The sequence below is a fragment of the Suricata suricatta genome, chromosome 14 (genome assembly GCF_006229205.1).
Source record: "Suricata suricatta isolate VVHF042 chromosome 14, meerkat_22Aug2017_6uvM2_HiC, whole genome shotgun sequence".
NCBI lineage: Eukaryota > Metazoa > Chordata > Mammalia > Carnivora > Herpestidae > Suricata > Suricata suricatta.
In genome coordinates, this window is record NC_043713.1 from 35,059,282 (window position 1) to 35,080,569 (window position 21,288).

Here is a 21,288-nt window from a genome sequence, read left to right on the forward strand (position 1 = left end):
ACAATGAGGGGGTTAAGAGTACCACCCCCTCTGTAAAGTAGAAAATCTACATATAACTTGACTCCCCAAAACTTCTGTTGACAAGAAGCCTTACTTAAAACATACAATTAACATATTTTTGTATGTTTTATGTATTATACACTGTATTCCTACAGTAAAGCCAGAGAAAAGTCCTATTTAAGAAATTAGAAAATACATTTACAATACTGTATTTATTGGGGGGGAAAATCTATATAAGTGGACATGCACATTTGAAACCTGTGCTATTTAAGTGTCAACTGGATACATCTTTTAGGGAAAGACTATTAAACTGGCTGTTTTTCTCTCTTCTCTCTACACTGCGCCCTGGGTGGGTAGCCAGTCATAAACTGTTTGCTTACCATCCCACTAAACCTATAAACACAAGCCCTGTGGGACACCAGAGCCAGGCTATTGAGTGCTGTGTCCTTTGGGCGACAGCCAAAAAAGCTGGGGTGCCATACATAGGCACTGTCACAGAGACACCGGTTACGTAGAGAATGGCAGAGGGGGAGTGTGACCATGGTGCCCACTGGCCTCCCAAGTCTGCTGAGGAGAGACGCTTAGGCCACAGGTTTTAAAGATCTACAAATCGGCATCTTTCATGGAAAGACTGGCCTTTTCAGTCTGTTGCGTCTATACTGTACTGGGGCAGGATCACCAATTCAGAACCGTTTCTTTGTTATAATCCTGTGGGACCTGGAAACGTAAGCCCCTTGGCCACCAGAGCTAAGTAATCAAGGGGTGTGCAAAAGCCAGTGCATTAATTGGATGCACAAGCTCTTTTCAGGGAGATGCTACTGACCTGGAGCAAGGCAGAGAGGATGAAGATGGTGCTAGCCAGCCTCCCCGTTCTCTGGAGAGTATTTTTGTCACCCCTCTGTGTGCTAAAGTAGGTAACTGCCACTCAGGCTGATGCTGTCAGATAAGTAAATAAGCCTCTTCCACAGAAAGTCTGGGCACTTCTCACTGGGCTGCCTCTGCGCTGGGCCCTGGGATGGGAAACCCGCACGCGTGAGTCCTTGGAGAACCACTTCTCCTTTGCCACAGGCTTGCGGATTTGTGGAGCAAGCCCCTAGGCTTTCGAAGCTAGATACTTGGGGAGTTCATCTCTCACGTGCACATCTTAAAAGTCGGTGTGCCAGGTATAGAGCTCAAACCTGTCACTCTTTAGAAGGAAGATGGGGTTTGTGAGTTCTCTCCTGATTGTGTGTTGCTGCACCAGCAGGGGGGTTTATGGTGAATTGTGTCTCCACCTCGTACGCATTTCGATGTGGGTTTTTTCTCATTCACCCAATGCGTAGGAGTTGCTAAGCCAATTTCTGATTTTCTTTCAGAGGAAATTGTTCGATAAGTAGCTGTGGATTTGGTGTGTCTGTGGGAGGAGGTGAGGTCAGGGCCTTCGGTGTTGCCGTCTTGAACTCAGTAGTGGAGTTTGTAGATAATTATCAGAATCTTGCTATTTGGGCAATCTGAAACATGGTAAGTAATATCCCCATTTACTTTGGGGCATAGCCTTGTGCCCTTTCTCTGCCCTGACTTAACACTCAGCTACTTTGTGATTCTAGAAGAATAACTGTGTGCTACCTGAGGATGTGAAGAACTTTTACCTGATGACCAACGGCTTCCACATGACATGGAGCGTAAAGCTGGATGGTGAGACAGCCTCCTTTGCCGTAGGGGAACTTCTCCCTGGCTGAGAGAGAGACTGAGTATCTGGGTGGTTTTCAGGAGTTCTCCAGAAGTGCGATGTTCACAATCCAGGCACATACCACCCTCGTTCCACCTCCCACCCAGTGTGCCAGAGCCTAGCTGGTACTTAACTGGAAACTCAGTCTGGAGGCTTCCTTTTGGAACAAGCTGGTGGAAACATGAATCACTACACAAAATTCTTGTGCCACTTCAAACTTAAGGACTCTGATGACTCCACCTCAGAGCAGTCTCCTCCAGAGTGAGGGAAGGAAGGGACAGCTGCTGATGGTCAGTCATCAGAGGGCTAACCCCCTGGGGCACCGGATGGCTCAGTCACTTCAGTGTCCAACTCTTAATCTCAGAGCATTGCTTAAGATTCTCTCCCTCCTTCTCTCTCTCTCTCTCAAAAAAAAAAAAAAATACAGTGAAGTAAGAGGGGCCACGTCCTTCATTCCCAGCTTGGCAATGACCTCAGAGCTGTGACCCTCACACCAGATCTTTAACTTCGCTCCACATGTCCCCAGCCTGACTTACCAGCCACCTCACTTCTCTGCTTGTCATCCTTAGTATTAGGTGTGTCTAGGACAGACATTCGTGTTGCAGAGGTGGGAACTGGCAACTTGATAGAAGTCCAATGTGACAGGTACTGTGTACACATGAAAGGCAGTGATGCGCATTTAAGTGAAGACTCCTGTAAAATTTCATAAGCCAGGAAACCCTGTTCTAGCCATTCCTGCCACAGACTTCCCTGGCCAGAAGAGGCCTTTATTGCCTCTGGCCTCCAGCCAGCTCCCCAGATCTACTGTGGTCCTCAGGAAACACCCTGCACCTCCCCGTACTGTCACTAGGAATGCAGTAATTTGTACTGCACGGCAGGTCTCAGACCCGCCTCTCCTCTTCATCTCCTCTGCCTCCTGAGTTCCTTTTGGTGATTCTCAAAGCCTGCCCCTCCCTCCCTCCCTCTCCTGTCTCTCTCTGTCTCTCCCTCATGCCTCCCTCTCTCTCTCCTGCGTCTCTTTCTCTCTCTCCCCCTCGCTCCCTCTCTCTCCCACTCTCTCTCTCTCCTGCCTCTCTCTCATAGACACACACACACCTGGCCAGAGGCACTTTTTGTAGCTTACTACTGAGCAGTTAACATGGACTTTTAGCTTGGAATTATTTCCTCTACTGGCATGAAACCATTCTGGTCACCAGCATCAGAGCCTGTCTTTGTAGCATGGCCATGACCTTTGCAGTCTGGAGTAAGAGAAACCAGACCGACAGATTTTCCCCCATCACAAAGACAGACTAGCCCCTTCACAAGCATTTCACAAGGTTTTCATGAGCAAGTCCCGGTTCATTATTCTAATATCTAGTTGAATCCTACGAATCCTAGTCGTTTTAGGCTATCCCCAGTTCTATCCCCGTTTCCGTCCTTTACTGGATAGCTCAAGTCAGAAACAGAGAAGACAGCAGAGGCAGCTTCTGAGGCTTACCTCTTGGCCTGTTCTGCTTGGACTCTGCATGGTCTGTACACCAGCTGTTTGCCTGCCTTCAGTCCCTTCAGCAGTCAGATTTGTAAGTGTTGGTGTGCCATCCAGTGTCCATCATCCTATATGACAATAGATAAGGGAGATCTATGGTTGCCTGCTTCTTATTTATAGCCTAATCACAGAAGACTAGACTCAGGCAAGAAGGCCACCAAGTTCTCTGCAAGGAGTAAGGAAAAATGACAAATAAAGGGAGAGCTATCTTTCATTGTGGAGAGCTTGGACGAAGAGAAGAATGGGTCAGTTATATACAAAGCTGTTGCTTCTTTGGGAAGTATAGCCCTTCATGCAAGGAAAGGAGAGAGCAAAAACATTTTTAGGTCCTTTGCTTTTCAAACAGGGTCCCTAGCCCAAATTTCCAAGTTCTTATTGAACTTCCCCTTTTTAAATTCCTTTCATACTCTGCCCTAATGTGTGGAGTGGGCTTCTCTTCACCCATGATTCGTTGCCTTATTTATTTTTTTTTTTTTTGCATGAAAGGTGGTCGCTCTGGGGCATGCAGTGCACTGATCCTCTTTCTTCCTTTCCGTCAGACTCCTCAGGCCTGGGGTCAAACAACAGTTGGGCTTAAGTTACTCCAGCAGAAGTCCTTATGAGGATCATGGTAACAAGGCTTTTTCTCATTGCTAATGTTTCCATAGAGCACGCCATTCCACTGGGCAGCATGGCTATTAACAGCATCTCAAAACTGACTCAGCTCAACCAGTCTTCTGTGTATTCACTCCCGAATGCACCAACTCTGGCAGACCTGGAGGATGATGCAGTTGAAGGTACTTGAAGAAACCTCTGCTCTGAGTTAGAAAGCAACCTGTTTTTTCCTTCTTAATGTTGAAAACCGTGGAAAGACGCTGTGGCATTGTAGTACCCAAACCAAAACCTTTCTCCTGTGTAGCTTCTTAGGACTGTGGGAATAAGGTAAGAAAACAGCCTGTTTCAACAGAAGCAGTTTTCATGACAAAATGCCAAGGTTGAGATTTTTCTTTTGTTTCCAGCACCCACTTCAGTGATTGGCACAGAGTTGGCACTTAACGTTAAATGAATGAGTATTGACGATCAACTTCACTCAACATTTCAGTATCAGGAGTTTTCAGGAACATGGAATCTAAATGCAGCTCCCTTCCTCCCAGGCTCTTTGCCATTTCTAATTCAAATGGCTGCTAAAAGCTATGAGCAACTGGGCCTAAGTGAGAACTTTGTCAGAATTGGTTTGGCCGCATATATCAGAGACCCCTTACAACATCTAAACTAGGAGTTTCGTTTTTCATAACAAGAAATCTGGAACTAGGCTGGTGTAGCTGTTTGAGAAAGTCAATGATAAAGTCTCCCTCTGGCTTCCTCCGGCACCAGCGTTTGGATACGGCTTTCATCCTCATCACTGGGGAATGCAGGCCCTACTTCCAAACTTCCAGTCTGTGTTTCAGGCAGAAAAAAGAAGAGTAAAAAGCAAAACAACAAAAAAAACTGTCTTTTGGCAGAATCTCTCCAGTATTATCAGGAAAACCATAGTTTGCTCAGAAGCTCCTCCCAATAGCCATTGGCTAGAACAGAGTCAAAAAGTTACCGGTAGCCATAGGGGAATCTGAGGAAGTGAGGATGTGTAGCTGTTCAGTGTTGTCTCCTCAAACAGAATTGAGGTTTAAGAAAGAAAGGGAGAATGGATATTGATTGAGTAACTAGTGTCTCCACTGCCAAGGCCTTGGGGTGCATTTAAGTTCTAGCAAGAGAACCAATGCAAGGCTTTCTCCATCAACTGCACGAGCAGTTGGACACTAGCATAGGCATCTCTAGGAGATCCTGTGGGTGCAGTTCCAGACCAGCACAATAAGCAAGTATAAATGCATTATTTGGTTTCCCACTGTACATAAAAGTTATGTTTGTACTATACTGTGGTCTACTAAGTGTCATGTCTGAAAAAAAACAATACATATACCCTAATTTAAAATTACCGTACTTCATTGCTGTGGCGCTTGTGTGGCTCAGTTGGTTGAGTGTCCAACTTTGATTCTGGCTCAAGTCATGGCCCCAGGGTCATGGGATTGAACCCATGTTGGGCTCTGTGCTGAGCGTGAAACCTACTTAAGATTCACTCTCTCCTCCACTCAAGCTCATTCTCTCTCTCAAATAAAAAAATAAATTATTGCTAAAAAATGCTGACCATCACCACCTTTCAGCAAGTTGTAGTCTTTTTGCTGGTGGAGGGTCTTGCCATGATGTTGACGGCTGCTGACAGATCAGGGTGATTGCTGAAGGTTGGTTAAAACAAAACAATTAAGTTTGCTGTATTGATTATATGTAATTTTGTGCTATTTAATAAACATTTTACCCACAGTAACACTTTTTTCACAGTTGGTGTCAGTCTTCTCAGACCCTGCCATTGCTTTATCAACTAAGTTTATGTAATATTCTAAATCCTTTGTTATCATTTCAACATTCTTTACAGCATCTTCACCAGGAGTAGATTCAATCTCAAGATACCATTTTCTTTGCTCATACGTAAGAAGCAACCCCTCATTTATTTAGGTTTTATCAGAAGATTGCAAGCAATTAAGTCACATCTTTAGGCTCTTGCTGTTTCCACCACATCCGCAGTTACCTCCTCCACTGAAGTCACGAGCCTCTCAAAGTCATCCATAAGGGTTCGTTGGAATCAACCTCTTTCAAACTCCTGGTAATTTCCCATGAACAGTGACTGTTCTTAATGGCATCTAGAATGGTGAATCCTTCCCAGAAAGTTTTCAGTTTACTTTCCCTAAATCTGTCAGAAGAATCTGCTTACAGCACTTATTGCCTAAGAAAATGTGTTTCTTAAATATTAAAACTTGAAAGTTGAAATGATTCCTTGATCCATGGATTGAAGTGTGGGTGTTGTGATTCATGAGAACATGAATCTCAGTGTACATCTCCATAAGATGGACCAAGTGCACTGTCAATAAATAGTCATCTTTTTTCCTGAACAGTTGGTCTCAACAGTGGGGTTAAAATATCCAGTATGCCAGGTTGTTAGCAGATGTGCTGTTGTCCAAGCTTTGTTGTTCTGTTTCTAGAGCACAGACACAGTTGATTTAGTGTAAAATTAAAGGCCCTAGGATTTTAAGAACGGTCAGTGAGCATGGTCTTCAACAAAGTCACCAGCTACAGTAGTCCTTTCAAAGAGAGGAAGCTGATCCTTTGAGGCTTTGAAGGTCCTAGGTGGTGTCTTCTTCCAATAGAAAGATGTTTTGTCTGCATTGAAAGCCTGCTATTTAGCCACCACCTTTTTAATTACCTTAGCTAGATCTCTGGATAACTTGCTATTTTGCTTACCACTTTTATGTTCTAGAGAAAGCATATTTCCTCAGAACTGACCTCTGCTGGCTTCAGACTTGTCTTCTGCAGTTTCCTCACCTCTATCAGCCATAGACTTAAAGAGAGTTAAGGCCTTGATCTGGATTAGACTTTGGCTTAAAAGAATGTTGTGGCTGGTTTGATCTTCTATTTAGATCACTAAAACTTTTTCCATATCAGCAATAGGCTGTTTTACTTCCTTAACATTCATTTGTTCACCAGAGTAGCACTTTTAATTTCCTTCGTGTTTATGACTTGACTGTTTGGCACCAGAAGTCTAGCATTCAGCTTGTCTTGGCTTTCAGCATGCCTTCCTCACAAAGCTTAATCATTTCTAGCATGTGATTTGAAGTGAGAGTCATGTGACTCTTCCTTTGATTTGAACCTTCAAAGGCCATTGATTATAGTTATTGAGTGGTCTAATTTCATTATTGTTATGTCCCATGGAATAGAGAAGCCTAAGGACAGGAAGAGAGATGGGGGAGTAGCCAGTCAGTGGTGCAGTCAGAACACATGTTAATCAAGTTCGCTGCCTTCTGCAGATGTGTTTCCTATCAGTTACAATAATAACATCAAAGGTCTTTGATCAAGAAAACAGGCACAAACCTCACCAGCACTGCATCTCCCCATCCATACATTTTGCAGGGCCTCTGTTTCTGTGGCAGTGACTATGATGGCAGCTGCAGCGGGCCCTGCGGAAGGCTGAAGGGTGCCTTGTTGAAGTCAAGTGCTCCGCCCATGCACACTTTGCAGATCCACATGGACTGGCCTGTCCTGGACACAGTGGCGGCAGGTCTCATTTCACAAGCAGACTGGCAAATGCCTTGTTAAAACACACCTCTACACTGGCTGGAGACCAGACATGCCCACAATAGGCCAAGAGAGCTTCTGCAGATGACTGTACTGAAGGCAAAAGTAGCTGGGACACAACAGGACACACACAACACATGTAAGAAACACCTGAAGCACCAGGTCCTGGTGAACTGGGGACACTGTACTATAGGGCACTACAGGAACACTTCTAAGTAATGCCATTACTTTCAAGAGCAAGAGACAGAGGGGACTTTCCTAACACGGAAACAGAGACAAAATGAGACTGAGGCATATGTCCCCAGTGAAAGGACAGGACAAAACCACAGCAAGAGACTGAAATGAAACAAATACAAGTAGTATGCCTGATAGGGAATTTAAAGTAATGGTCATAAAGATACTCAAGAGACTTGAGAAAAGAGTGAAGAGCATCAGGGATACCCTTAACACAAAGATAAAAAAGACTCAGAGATGAAGAACACAATGAAATTTAAAATGTACTTAATGGAATGAATAGTAGGCAAGAGGAAGCAGAGGAATTAAGGACCTGGAAGACAGAGTAATGGGAAGCCATCAAGCTAAACAAATGAGAGAAAAAAGAATTATGCAAAGTGAGAATAGACTTTGAGAACTCAGAGATTCCATCATATATGAGAACATTCATGTTATAGAGATCCCTGAAGAAGGAGAGAAAGAAAAGAGAGCAGAAAATTTATTTGAAGAAATTACAGCTGAAAACTTCCCTAATCTAGGGAAAGAAACAGATATCCATATCCAGGAAGCACAGAGATCTCCCCCAGAAACCAACCCAAGGAGATCCACCAAGACACATAGTAATGAAAATGGCAAAAAGTAGTTAAAAATAATTTTTTTGAAAGAGTACGAGGAGCAGGAAAGGGGCAGAAGAGGAAGGAGAATGAATCTTAAGCTGGCTCCCCACCCAGCACGGAGCCTGATGTGGGGCTCAGTCTTATGGCCATGAGATCATGACCTGACCAAAATCAAGAGTTAGACGCTTATCCAACTGAGCCACCTAGGCCTCCCAATAAAGAAACAATTTTAAAAGCAGCAAGAGAAAACAGTTATATACAAGAGAAACCCCATAAGGCTATAAGCAGATTATTCAACAGAAACTTTGAATATACCATGCCACTCCCTTCTGGCCTACAAAGTGCTGTAAGGATAAAATCTGCAGCTAAGAATACTCTCACTAGCAAGACTATCATTCAGTATAGGAGAGAAAAAGGGTTTCTCACATAAAAAGTGAGAGTTTTTAAAAAGGAGTTCATGACCATTAAACCAGATTTATAAGAAATATTAAAGGAGACTCTTTGGGAAGGAAAGAATAAGTAAAAAATAAGAAAAGTAAAAACAATAGCAATATAAATAATATATCCATAAAATTCAAAGGATTCACAGAATAAAACAATATAAAATATGACACTACACCTAGAATGTGCAGGGAAGAAGGGATAAAGAATGGGTTCAGACTTTAAAAGTCAATGACTAGGGGGGCTCAGTTGGTTGAGCATTCGACTTCAGCTCAGGTCATGATCTCAGGGTTTGTGAGTTCAAGCCCCATGTCAGGCTCGGTGCTGACAGCTCAGAGCCTGGAGCCTGCTTCCAATTCTGTGTCTCCCTCCCTCTCTGCCCCTCCCCCACTCCTACTCTCTCTCTGACTCTCAAAAATAAAAACATTTTTTAAAAAGTTTAGAAGTCAGTGATCAAAGATCATAACAAATATAATAATGCAAAAGGTTGAAATATCACACAAACTACCAAAATGTAACACAGACACAAAGTGAATAAATGCTATTGGAAAAATGCTACCAATAGACTTGTTCAACAGGGTTTCCACAAACGTTCAGTGTGTTTAAAAAAAAAAAAAAAAAAAAAGGCAGCGTCCGTGAAGCACAACAAATCAGAGCACAACAAAACAATGTATGTCTGTACTAGAGGGATCCAGAAGACAAAACTGGAAAGTGATGGACCGTGGGAAGAGCCTGCCACACAGAGATGTGTGCAGTCCTCAAGGAGGGGAAAGGACATATCTGTTTTGTATGTGTGCTTGGGCTTTTGGACCCCTGAAGGCAAAGAAGTTATTAAATAACTAGACTGAGTCTTCTCTGCCTTTGAAGTTTGAAGAATCGAGGTGAACTGGATACCAGAGAGGATCTCAAGAGTCCTCAGCAAAGGACACCCCTATAGAGAGAGGCCATGCTGTCCTACTTACCCATAGAGATAGAAACCAGTTGGCCTTGGAGCACCTTCTGAGTTCACGCTTTGTAGGATAGTCCAGCAGTTAGAGCCAAGTCTTATTAAAAAAAAAAAGATTTATTTTTTTAATGTTCATCACTTTTGAAAGAGAGAGAGGTGGAGAGCTTCTTTGAGGGAGGGGCAGAGAGGAGGAGACAGAGGATCCCAGATAGACTTCATGTTGACAGCAGAGAGCCCATTGTGAGGCTTGAACTCATGAGCTGTGAGATCATGACCTGAGCCAAAGTCAGATACTTAATCGACTGAACCACCCAGGCTTCCCTAGACCTAAGTCTAATTGGAGGGGCGACTGGGTGGCTCAGTCAGTTAAAACATCCAACGCGGGATTTTGGCTCAAGTTATGATCTCATGACCATGAGATCAAGCCCCACATCTGGCTCTGTGCTGAACTGTGGACCCTGCTTAAGATTCTTTCCCTCCCTCTTCTCCCCTGCTTGTGCTTACTTGCTCACTCTAAAAAAAAAAAAAAAAAAAAAAAAAGCTTGTAAAGAGATGATTTAGAAAACAAAAAACCTAATTGGAAAAGTACTTACTCTTCTCAGGGTACTTAGTATTCAAAAAGAGGCCAATTAGAAAGATATATCAGGAAATACAGCCAGACAAATAAAACTGCTAGAGGATACAGATGAAACCCTAAGTAAAAACAACAATCAGAATAGTCAAGGACGTTAAGACAGCACAAAGGATTACTGCAGAAGAAAAGTAAAGATTCTCAAACAAATCTCAAAAAAGATTTGAGTTAGTAGCATGACAAACCAAGAGCGAGATATATTTAAAAGGGGAGAAGTTATGGGGCACCTGGGTGGCTCAGTCGGTTAAGTGTCATGATCTCACAGTTCATGGGTCCAAGCCCCATGTCGGGCTCTGTGCCGAACACTTGCTCGGAGCCTGGAGCCTGCTTTAGGAGGCTCCTTCTCTCTCAGCCTCCTCTGCTTGCGCTCTGTCTCACTCTATCAAAAATAAATAAATGTAATAATAAAAATTAAAAAGGGGGAAATTATGAAGGAAAAGGTAGAAGGGTAAGAGAAATAGAAAATAAGTCCAGAAAACCTTCCTTTGGCATTACAGGTGCTCAAGAAAAAGACTAGATAGAAAGCCAGTAAATACTGATAATAGAAAATTTCTCTGCAGCTTGAAAGGGCTCTCTGAGAGTCAAATTGAAGTCATGAGAAAAGAGATGCCTAGGTGTTGCATAATATGGGAAAAAATTATAGGCTCTAAGCATAAACAAATTACTTCTGAAGAAATAATAATCAGCATAACATCACACTTCTTGCAGTAGTTGAAAGTAGAGATAGAAAGCATATATGGGTTAGAAAGAGACAATGAGTCAAAAATCCAAAGTTCTGCGTATAGAGACCAAACATGTAAGCATGTGTGAAACTTCAAGAACGTCAGTACTCTAACCAAAAGACAAATGCAACTGAATGGAGGTCCGAAGATGTGGATATAAAGAGGGAAGGAAGCAGGGGATTAGCAAACCTCCTGGGGAAGAGAGATGTGTGCGTTTAATCTTAATATCTAAGAGTGTGTTTTATAGCTCTTATGTAAGAACTCTTGGAAAAGGCGACAGACATGGTGCAAGGAATACTATAAAACCTACTACAGTCGATGATTGAGGAACGTGGGGGTTTAGGGGCAGTGACCCTCCACATAGTCAAAAATCCCCTTAGAACTTTTTACTCCCCCGAAACTTAATTACTAATAGCCTGCTGTTGACTAGAAGCCTTACCATTAACAATCAATAAACACATGTTTTCTATGTTATGTGTAAATATACTGTATTCCTACAATAAATTAAGCTAGAGAAGAGTAAATGTTAAGGAAATCGTAAGGAAGAGAAAATACATTTATAGTACTATTAAAAAAAATCCATGTATAAGTGGACACATGAAGTTCAGTTTATTTTCAAGGGTCAACTGTATACTGTCTCAGCTAAACCTAAAAGAAAGAAAAGGGAAGATATAAGAGTGTCACAGGTTAAATTATGCTTCCCCAAATTCATACTGAATTTCTAGCCCCCAGTTCAGAATGTGACATTATTTGGAAATAGGGTTATTATAGATCTACGTAGTTAAGATGAAGTTATACAGGAGCAGAGTAGACCCCAATCCACTATGACTGATGTCCTTGAAAACATTTTGAGACCTAGAAAGAGCACCATTTGAAGATGAAGGCAGAGTTGGGGTATTACTTCCACATATTAAGGAAAGCTAACTTTGCCACTAAACTACCATGAGCTAGGGAAGAAGCATAGAACAGATTCTTCCCCCATAGCCATCAAAAGGATCAACTCTGCCAACACCTTGATCTTGAACATGTAGCCTCAGAACTGTGAGGCTACAAATATCTGTTGTTCAAGCTACTCACTTTTGGTACTTAGTTGCAGCAGCCCTAGCAATCAATACAAAGAATGTTCCTGGGGTCCTTACTAACAGAAAATCTAGGACAAAGGAGGAAAAGCAGCAGAAAGTGAAAGGTCTCCTACTACAGGGAAGAAATAGTATGCTTTGCTGGCGAAAATAAGAGTGTCTTGATGTTTGAATTTTCTATTTTTGTATAATAGATTATTATCTAACTGTTTCATGAGTCAAGAATTCAGCCACACATAAGTAGAGTTCTCTACTCAGGTTCTTACCAGGCTAAAATCAGGCGTCAGCTGGTGCTGTGATCTCATTTGAAGCACAAAGGCCTCTCCCACGCTCACTAGTGGTTGGCCTTACTCAGTTTCTTGTAGTTGGGGGGATGTAGGTCCCTGTTTGTTGCTGGCTGTTAGCCAGGGATCACTCTCAACTCTGTTAGGCTGCCCTCAGATTATAGCCATATGACCCTCTCAAAACATGGCAGTTTACTTCTCAAAAAGTCTCTCCCGTCTGCTACAGCAGTCTCCTATCACGTAACCTGATCAGGGGAATGGCTACAACATTATAGTCACAGGTCCTGAGTATACTCAGGGCAGGAGGTCTGAAAGGTCTATTTATTAAGGAACAGGAATCCTGGAAGTCATCTTGGAATTCTGCATACACACTTGGTTAGGGGAGATAATGGTCTGTTTTCAAGTAAGAATAGAGTCCTGTGAATCTAATCATGCAAACAAATGGAAAAAAGGAAGGTAACAATTATTTAGATATAAAAATGAACATTAATACCTCCAACCTAATTTGAGTAAAAGTAAGGGAAAAGAAGAAACATAAATTAGGAAACAAAACATTGAGAAATAGAATACAGATTAATCACTATAATAAATGTGCTAGGATTAAATTTTTTTTTAATGTTCATTTATTTATGTGAGAGAGAAAGAGCACAAGCAGGGATGGGGAGAGAGAAAAAAGAGAGAGAGGGAGACACAGAATCTGAAGCAGGCTCCAGACTCTGAGAGGTCAGCACAGAGCCCAACACAGGGCTTGAATTCACAGACTGTGAGAACATGACTTGAGCCAAAGTTGAAGTTGGATACTTAACCAACTGAGCCACCCAGGCGCCCCTAAAGTTCCCTTTTGAAAACCAAAGACTGTCAATATAAAAAACGAAGCTCGTCTATATTACTTTTCGGAGCCGAGCTAAACTGATGAAGAGACTTCCTCTTCTGGTAATGGCAGGCAGGTAATTCACAGCAGCTTCCTGCTAAAGACAGCTGAGAAGCGAGACCAAAATACAAAACCATCTCCCTAAAATGTTTGTCAAAGAGCTAACAAGATGATGAGGTAATATCAGATCAACATCCAGAAGACAGAAATCCAGGGAAGAGAGGCAGCCTTTGGAGTTGCTTTTACCCGGGGTACATTGCCCTTTTCAAAACAGACGGTGTGGATGCTGGAAAGCCCGTTTTGAGGCCAGAGGAATAGAACAGAGTCCAAGACTTAGAAAAGTTGGCACCCATAAAAACTACCTCGCTTTTTGGGTTGCCACCATGAAGAGCAGTACCCCAGGAGACTGAGTGAACCGAAAGGAGCCATTTTTCACAAGGACTGAAGCTCAGGTGTAAGTCGTCTGTGTGTCCCAGAACATGTTACACCCCAAAACTTGAGTAAATTGATTCCAGATCACTGATCTCCTCAGGGGCCTAGCAGAAACGAACAAATACACTCTAGAGAAATGTTCTAAAATGGATTGTCTTAATGGTTGCGTAACTGTAAATATACTAAAAACCATTGAATTGAAAGTGGTATGTATGGAACATGAATTATATCTCAGTAAAGCTCATATATAAAAAGAAAATTCCACCCTAGAGGAAGATGACATTATCTTAGACCTCAAACTCTTTTATAAATAATTTTTCAAAAAATAATTCCTTCTAAAAAATGACTAGGCGCATGAAGAAACACAATGCCATGAACAACAACCAGCACAAATAACAGGTAACAAAAGAGAGATCCATTGGTATTCCCAGGGGTGAAATTACTGGGCACAACAATATGCTAATGCACACAAGGAGATAAAACCGAACTAAAATTTCAGTGAGGAACTGAAAATAGGGACATTGTGTATTTGGCAAAAAAGAAGGCAAGACTCAAATGTTGACCTTCTGGTAATGGCAGAGTACCTTTTACCAGATCAAGACTCCTCTGCAAAAGCTTTAATGTTTGTTTATTTTTGAGAGAGAGAGAAAGAGAGACAGACAGACAGAACATGAGTGGGGAAGGTGCAGAAAGAGAGGGAGATACAGCATCCAAAACAGGCTCCAGGCTCTGAGCCGTCAACACAGAGCCTGATGTGGGGCTTGAACTCACAAACCACATTATGACCTGAGCCAAAGTTGAATGGGCAACCAACTGAGCTAACCAGCACCCATCTTTAAAAAAAAAAAAAGGTTAATTTTTTTTGAGAGAGGGCACAAGCGGGAGTGGGCACAAAGAGGGGACAGAGGATCCAAAGCAGGCTCTGCGCTGACAGTTTCCGTGCTGACAGCAGGGAGTCTGATGCAGGGCTCAAATTCACCAACCAGGAGATCATGACCTGAGCTGAAGTCAGACACTCAACCACCAGGAGGCGCCCCGCCTCTGGGAGAGCTTTAAAAACAATGACCTAAAAAGATTAGCAAAAACTTGGAGTGCCAAAAGGGAGCCACACTGAGTGACTTTCCTATTTTTATTACTTTTCTCCTGAGGGCAGATCCCGGTCGTCATCAGTCAGGGCTGCTGAAACTTGGTGGGACCTGGACTTTGGGTTTCACCCAAGATGGAATAACAGACCTGATTTATCCTTTGCCCTGGAGATCTATACATATATAAAAATGGATTTCAAGACATCGACCATCAGGCAGTGGAGGACAGTGAGCCTGAAAGATGGAAATAAAGAAGGGGAACCTCAGCTTATGACTTCAAGAGAGTTTTCCAGTCTGCAGGATAGAGAGGGGAAGCCAGGCAGAACTTGTTGCACTCCATGAATTGATCAAGAAGAGTAGGAAAGTATAACCTCCACGGGAGGGGAAAGCCATGCTTAGTTTTTTTTTAGTTAGAAATGTAAATAAAGGTATTTGTATAAAATTATATATATGGCTGTAAGTAAAAGAATAGTATTTCTAATTGAGCCAGACTTAGCATTAGTTATAAAGTAATTAATATTAAATATTCTAAACATGCATTTTAGACAGAGGAAAGGGGATTCTAATCAAAAGATCATAGTGGGGCGCCTGGGTGGTTTAATCAGTTGAGTGTCTGACTCTTGATTTCAGCTCAGGTCATGATCTCCTGGTTAGTGAGTGTGAGCCCCACGTTGTGCTCTGTGCTGACAGAGCCTGCTTGAGATTCTCTCTCCCTCTGCTCCTCCCGTCTTGCTCACTCTCTCTCAAAATAAACAAACCTTCAAAAATTTTTAAAAATTCTCTCTCTCTGCCCCTTTTCCTCGCTCACATGCACTTGCTCTAAAATTATTATTTTTTTAAGTGCTATAAATGAGAAAACAGTCATCTGGGAAAAGGAACAGCTGTGTGGACTTCAGGCCAGATTACTTAGCCTGTACGTATTCCCACTCTCAACAATTTCTGGTTGTTTCCCTTGTGCTGCCTTGCCCCAGATTTCGTGACACAGCTTTTTGTCTGAGACAAGTGCCTGAGTGGCTCAGTCGTTAAGCATCTGACTTGATTTCAGCTCAGGTCATGACCTCACCAGTTTGTGGGATAGAGCCCCACGGTAGACCCTCCTCTGTCAATGCAGAGCCTGCTTGGGGTTCTCTCTCCCTCTCTCTCTCTGCCCCTCTCCCCATATGCACACCTTTCTTTCTTTCTCTCAAAATATTTTTTTAATAAGGCTTTTTCCCCAGTTTCTTCCCCCCCGCCCCCGCACCCTAGCAAAGCTGGACAAATAAGTATATATTTGAGTTGAATATGTCTGAACATAACCATTAACTTCTGGATTTGCAGACAGTGAGAACCAGCCAGAGAAGCCTCACTTCGATTCTCGAAGTGTGATATTTGAGCTGGATCCTTGCAATGGGAATGGGAAGGTTTGCCTGGTCTACAAAAGAGGGAAACCAGGTAAGAATCAGGGACATTCGGGGTACAGTTGGGTGTGGCACGGATGACCCTACTCCCCAGTCCTCACACAAAAGGCACACTCCTCTCTGGACTCAGGAGATGCCACTCGGTCTCTTGGACGTGCCAAGACCCAGCAAGCATCTGTGGTCCTCCCTAAACATCTCTTTCTAGGCCAATCACTAGAGTCTTTTTAAGCTGTCATCATTTGCAAGCTACTGCAGAACAGTGGGAGTAGGATACTAAGCAAGTAAAAAGTCAAAGAAATAGTCATTCTGTTTATAGACTCCTCCAGCAGGCTCACACATTAACAAAGCATCCAGGAAAAGCGTTATCTTTCTAATCTACTTCTGTACGTAGGCAGGTTGGCAGCACTAAAAACCTAAATTAGTAAACCTCAAGCTAAAGACCTCAGATGAGAAATCCAGAGTAAAAGCCTCCAGCCCCTGTTGGAGCAGCCATTACCTGCCCCCACCCCTGCCCCTAGCAGGAGTTCAGGCCCTGGCTTAGGGCCTGTGAACAAGGCCGAGCCCTCTTAGTAGCTCTCTACCTGGTAGGAGTGAGAAGATACTTACTCCAGGATTTTGCCCCTGGAGAAAAGAGGGACCATCTTTGCAAAGTAGCCTTTCATCCCTGCCTTGGGTCTTGGGAAGGGGTGGTATAGTGCAGGAGGGGTTGTGAGGTGAAGGGAGCATCCAAGCGAAGAGACACGGTAGAGCTATGCCACGGGAGAGTGCAACTGATTGGGAAGGAATGACAGATAATTTCAGTTCATTGGGCTACCTGGTTCATCTTGCAGATGGGGAGGAGATGAAGCCAGAAGGTCAGTTGTTCCCCTTCATGCAGAGCTTGGAAGGAGTTTGGACCTGACAGTGGGAAGTCAAGGTTGTTCGGTAGAAGAATGGCAGAATTGAGATACAAGTGTATGTGACCACAGGCAATCTTGGGAGAGGAAGAGACTGGAGGGTTGGGGCCACTAAGGGAGACATTATGTCTGCTAGACAGGAGGTGCACTAGATTCGAGGTCTGCTGTAGGAAGAATGGAGTGTCAGAAGTGAATGGGGTGGGAGCTGGTGTGACAGTGCCTACTTCACTTCAGCCGGGACCTGGGATCCAGGATTGGGTACTGTGCTGGGCTCCTTCTCAGTGGCTGCTCACAACCCCTCAGGCACCTGATGGAGACCTCTTCAGAAGACCAGAGCCACTCAGAGTCTGCTTTCATCAGGAAAGCTGAGACCACAGTATGTCCCCAGTGGAGCAGGGGTTGCTGAATGCAGAGCCTGAGTGCACAGATGGCCAGCGCCTAGCACACAGGGCAGTCAGCTGACTGATCAGGAATCTATAAAAACAAAAAAACAAAAAAAACCAGTGAAACCCCTAACAGTGGCCCCTGTTGGAGAATAAGCCTGGGAGGTTGAAAGGGGGAAGGGAGCTTTTTCTCCCAGTATTGGAACTTTTGTTTTTAACCATGAGAGTATATTGGCTTTACAGGTAAAAGGAACAAAGTGTTACACCATCCCTTTATTTCTTTCTCTTGTCTGCTATTTCAGCATTGGCGCAGGACGCCGAGATTTGGTTCCTGGACAGAGCGTTATACTGGCATTTTCTCACGGATACCTTTACCGCGTACTATCGCCTGCTCATCACGCACCTCGGCCTGCCACAGTGGCAGTATGCCTTCACCAGCTACGGCATTAGCCCGCAGGCCAAGGTAAGGGCTCCCTCCTTCCCAGAAGACCTGGGATGGAGCCCAAGAACCTGCATTTTCCTTAGGCAAGGCAGGTGCTTCCAGCGTAGCTAGACCGCTTCCTTGTATAGTGCACTAAGTGGTTCCCAGACTTGGCCGATCCTCAGAATGACTGGGAGTTTTCTTTCTAATTAACTTTATTGAGGGCTTAGTTCTGGTTGTTGGTTTTGGATGGTACGTGGATACAGGAAGAATGGAAAGTCGGCCTCTCCCTCCCGGATTCTCCAGCCTCCCAGTCTTCCCCAGAGGCAGCCACTGTTTCCTTTTCTTGTGTCTCTCTCAAGGCGCTTTATTGCATAGAAAGCATGTATGCATGCATTTTATTTTTGGTTCCTTTTTTTCTAAATCACAACTGCAGTAATATACCTTTCCCATCATTCTGCACCTTCTTTTCACTTAACATCCCATCTTGGAGCTCATTTCCTATCAGTACATACAGAGCGGGCCTCTTAGTGATACAGAATATTCCCCTGTATGGATGTCCCTCGTTTATATAACACATCTGGGCAACATGTCAAACATACAGTCGCCAGGTAGTGCTCCTGTGCCACCGGGTGTGGCCAGAGGAACTTCGACTGGGTGGCAGTGAGTGAGGGGTTCAGCCCTCATGTATGTATCTGGTGGGCCCGACTTTGCTCAAATGTCGCATGACGACATCACCCAGTCAACTTGGTGACATCAGTAAATGTGATAGTCTTGTTCACAGAAGGGGAAGACAGCACCAACACAGGTGTCCACCAGCCTCTGTTGTGCACCTTCCCCGTGAGGAAGGCAGGGGCTGGTTTGAGGACAGGTCAGGACACCAAGGGTCGGGGACCTAATGTCCCACACTCAGGACTCACTAGATCAGAAGGAAGGATATTTACTCACATTCTTAGTCCTTCCTTATTTATTGTAAAGGTTATAGACCTCATAAAGCAGTGTGTGTGCCATCACTTTCACTTGAAGGAAGTGCAAACAGATGTTCAAGGCAGTTTTTCATAAAATCCTTTGCTCCCTTTGCCCCATCTCCCCTGCTCTCTGCCCCTGGATCCCCACTAAAGAGTATAAACAGTGGCATTTCTCCTTCACATTGTGACCACGCTCCTAATTCTGCCTTACAGCAATGGTTCAACATGTATAAGCCCATCACCTACAACACAGACCTACTCGCAGAAGAGACCAACTCCTTCGTGAACAAGCTGGATCCCAGCAAAGTGTTCAAGAGCAAGAACAAGACCTTAATTCCCAAAATGAAAGGGCCTGTCCAGCCTGCAGGTGGCCAGAAAGGGCCCTCAGGTCCTCCCTCCACCTCTAAATCCTCGTGTAGCCCTGGAAACCCTGTCCGGAAATGAGCACCTCCACACCCCGCCAGCCCCAGCGGTGGTTTCCATGCACAGATGGCCCGAGCCTCAGATTCTGTGCGTGGACCCGCAGGCCTCTCCCGTCTGAGTGAGCCAAATCCTGGCCCTTTTACTCCCGTTGGCATTAGCTCAAGGGCATACTCAGGTGTCCCCCAGAGTCCTTTCCTCACCCCCTGCCTCCAGAAGCTGCAGAGAGCTTCAGAACTTGTTCAAGTGACTAAGTCCGTTCAGAGCTTTCCCCCTCTCCACCCCCAATCCTCTGCAGCCCCAGCTGTGATGAGAGACGGTCCCCAACGAAACCACTGGTTTTGACCCATGAGGCATTAGAACTGTGTTGTTCAGTTAGTAACCACTAGCCACAGGTGGCTGTTTATATGAAAAGCTCAGTTCTTCAATAGCATTAGCCACACTGCGAGTATTCATGTGACTGGTAGATTCTGTATTAGACAACACAGAGATAATGGAACATTTCCATCACCACAGAAAGTTCTGTTGGGCAGTACTGCATTAGAATATTCTCATGCTGCCCTTCCTCAGTTCATTTTTGTTAGAAAATGTGGATACCTTGATCTGATGGGTCGTAATGGTCCATGAAAATTCTTGAAGATACAATTGTACATGTTCTTTTTATTTTTCATAAGTAATTCTTGCTTGCTCCCTTTTCGGATTGCTATAAAGTTTGTCAAAATTATCTTTTTTTTTTTTTTTTTTAAGAGGAGGTGGTTCTGCTGTACTTGAACCATTTAAAAACAAAAAACAAACTCCCAACTATTGTTTACAGGACTCTTCATAAAGAATTTTGATAAAACCACTGTTGACAAGAGCTTTCCAAAACCTGCTCTGCCTTCTCACTGCTTCCGACAATTCATGGAGTGGCAGAAAAAGACAAAGAGGGACCAAGCGGTCAAGGATGAGAGCTGAAGTTTTAATCTTCTAGAAGTATTTTTCTTCCAAAACCGATCAAACCAGAAGGGAGAACCAGTAGCACCAGATAAGTGCTTCCAGCCTGTGGCTGCTGCTACAAGACAGGTCAGGGTCAGAAGGGCGGTGCGAGGTCCTGTCATCCTCTCCTGTGGCGAGCGCCTTCCTCTAGTGCCTGCGGATCCCCCGTGACTTCGAAGTCAGGCCTGGCCCCCTTCTGGTTTCCACAGGTGAGGCAGCAGCGGACCCAGGAGGGCAAGGGCGCCCGTCACTTCCGCGAGAGCCCTCCGATGGCGGGGTGGCGTCTGATGAGGGAGAGCACATGATGTGTAGGATCCAGGACAAAACGAAGATGTGCGGCCTCTTGTCCAGAAATTAGGAAAATAGTACCATTAAAGGGATTAAAACGTTCTCCCTTCTCCCCATGGTCTCCCATGTCTGTTATGGTGAGTTTCTGCTACTTAATACTGTTCTAAGTAATGAAAAATTTAAATTCTAAATTATTAGCATTAATTTTATTCTTTATATTATACAATTCCAGTTGTAAACTACAACTAGAAGGGCAGTGAACTCACGCAGAGTCACCAAAATTAATAGTTCATGTGCACATCGTGTATGTGTAAGTGTTTTGTCCTTACTAGAACCCTGGAAACACTGCAAAAAACAAAACAAAAACAAAAAACCTGCTCAACTATTAGTTCACTTCTTGACACGTACACATTCTGTTGACACTCTTTCAGCTTACAAATGAGTAAGGAAGGACTAAAAGAACTATGGGCGGCTTAGGTTCTTTTTTTTCCTAAGTCATCATTTTCAGCATAAGTGGATAGCTAGTAAAGTGCGTAAAGGGCTGACTAATGAAACGAGTAAAATAAAAACTTAAAAAGAAACAAGTGACATAAGTAAAAAAGGATATTACAGGGTTCCAGGGTCATTCATACTTCTTAGAATGCTGTTACCTTCTTTGCATTTAAACAGCATGGCCTCTTAGGGCCCTCGGTGCCCCCACTTACTCGGTTGTAGGAATAACTTGTTTATGTCTACGTTGAATCTCCTTGCAACTCCTGCATCGCGGGTCTGCTGGAATTCTGCGCACACAGGCGTCACGAAGGCCCTGAGTGGGTTGGTGAGGAACAGTGGACACACTGCATGAGA

The 21,288-nt window shown here is 43.8% G+C and overlaps 1 protein-coding gene and 1 long non-coding RNA gene across 4 annotated transcripts in view; one reads left to right on the top strand and one right to left on the bottom strand.

Moving 5' to 3' along the window:
• Nucleotides 1-20,745, top strand: part of TPGS2 (tubulin polyglutamylase complex subunit 2) — a 68,926-nt gene extending 48,181 nt beyond the window's left edge. The window contains exons 3-9 of one of the 3 annotated variants that reach the window (XR_003902379.1): nucleotides 1,587-1,674; nucleotides 3,881-4,009; nucleotides 16,012-16,125; nucleotides 17,673-17,833; nucleotides 18,973-19,147; nucleotides 19,994-20,241; nucleotides 20,364-20,745. Coding sequence is in view for 2 of the 3 variants with exons in the window: in XM_029921485.1 (XP_029777345.1) it covers nucleotides 1,587-1,674; nucleotides 3,881-4,009; nucleotides 16,012-16,125; nucleotides 17,673-17,833; nucleotides 18,973-19,147; nucleotides 19,994-20,133 (807 nt within the window). In the remaining variant the exon portion in view is untranslated. Of the gene's footprint in view, nucleotides 1-1,586; nucleotides 1,675-3,880; nucleotides 4,010-16,011; nucleotides 16,126-17,672; nucleotides 17,834-18,972; nucleotides 19,148-19,993 lie in introns of all 3 variants that reach the window. The other 2 variants (XM_029921485.1, XM_029921486.1) reach the window with 2 other exon arrangements.
• LOC115277338 lies at nucleotides 1,209-9,734 on the bottom strand. The gene is made up of 4 exons (XR_003902381.1): nucleotides 9,607-9,734; nucleotides 3,186-3,301; nucleotides 2,245-2,356; nucleotides 1,209-1,490 (listed from the first exon to the last, which is right to left on the bottom strand). It is a non-coding gene; the product is annotated as an uncharacterized LOC115277338 (long non-coding RNA).
• Nucleotides 20,746-21,288: the final 543 nt, after the last annotated feature.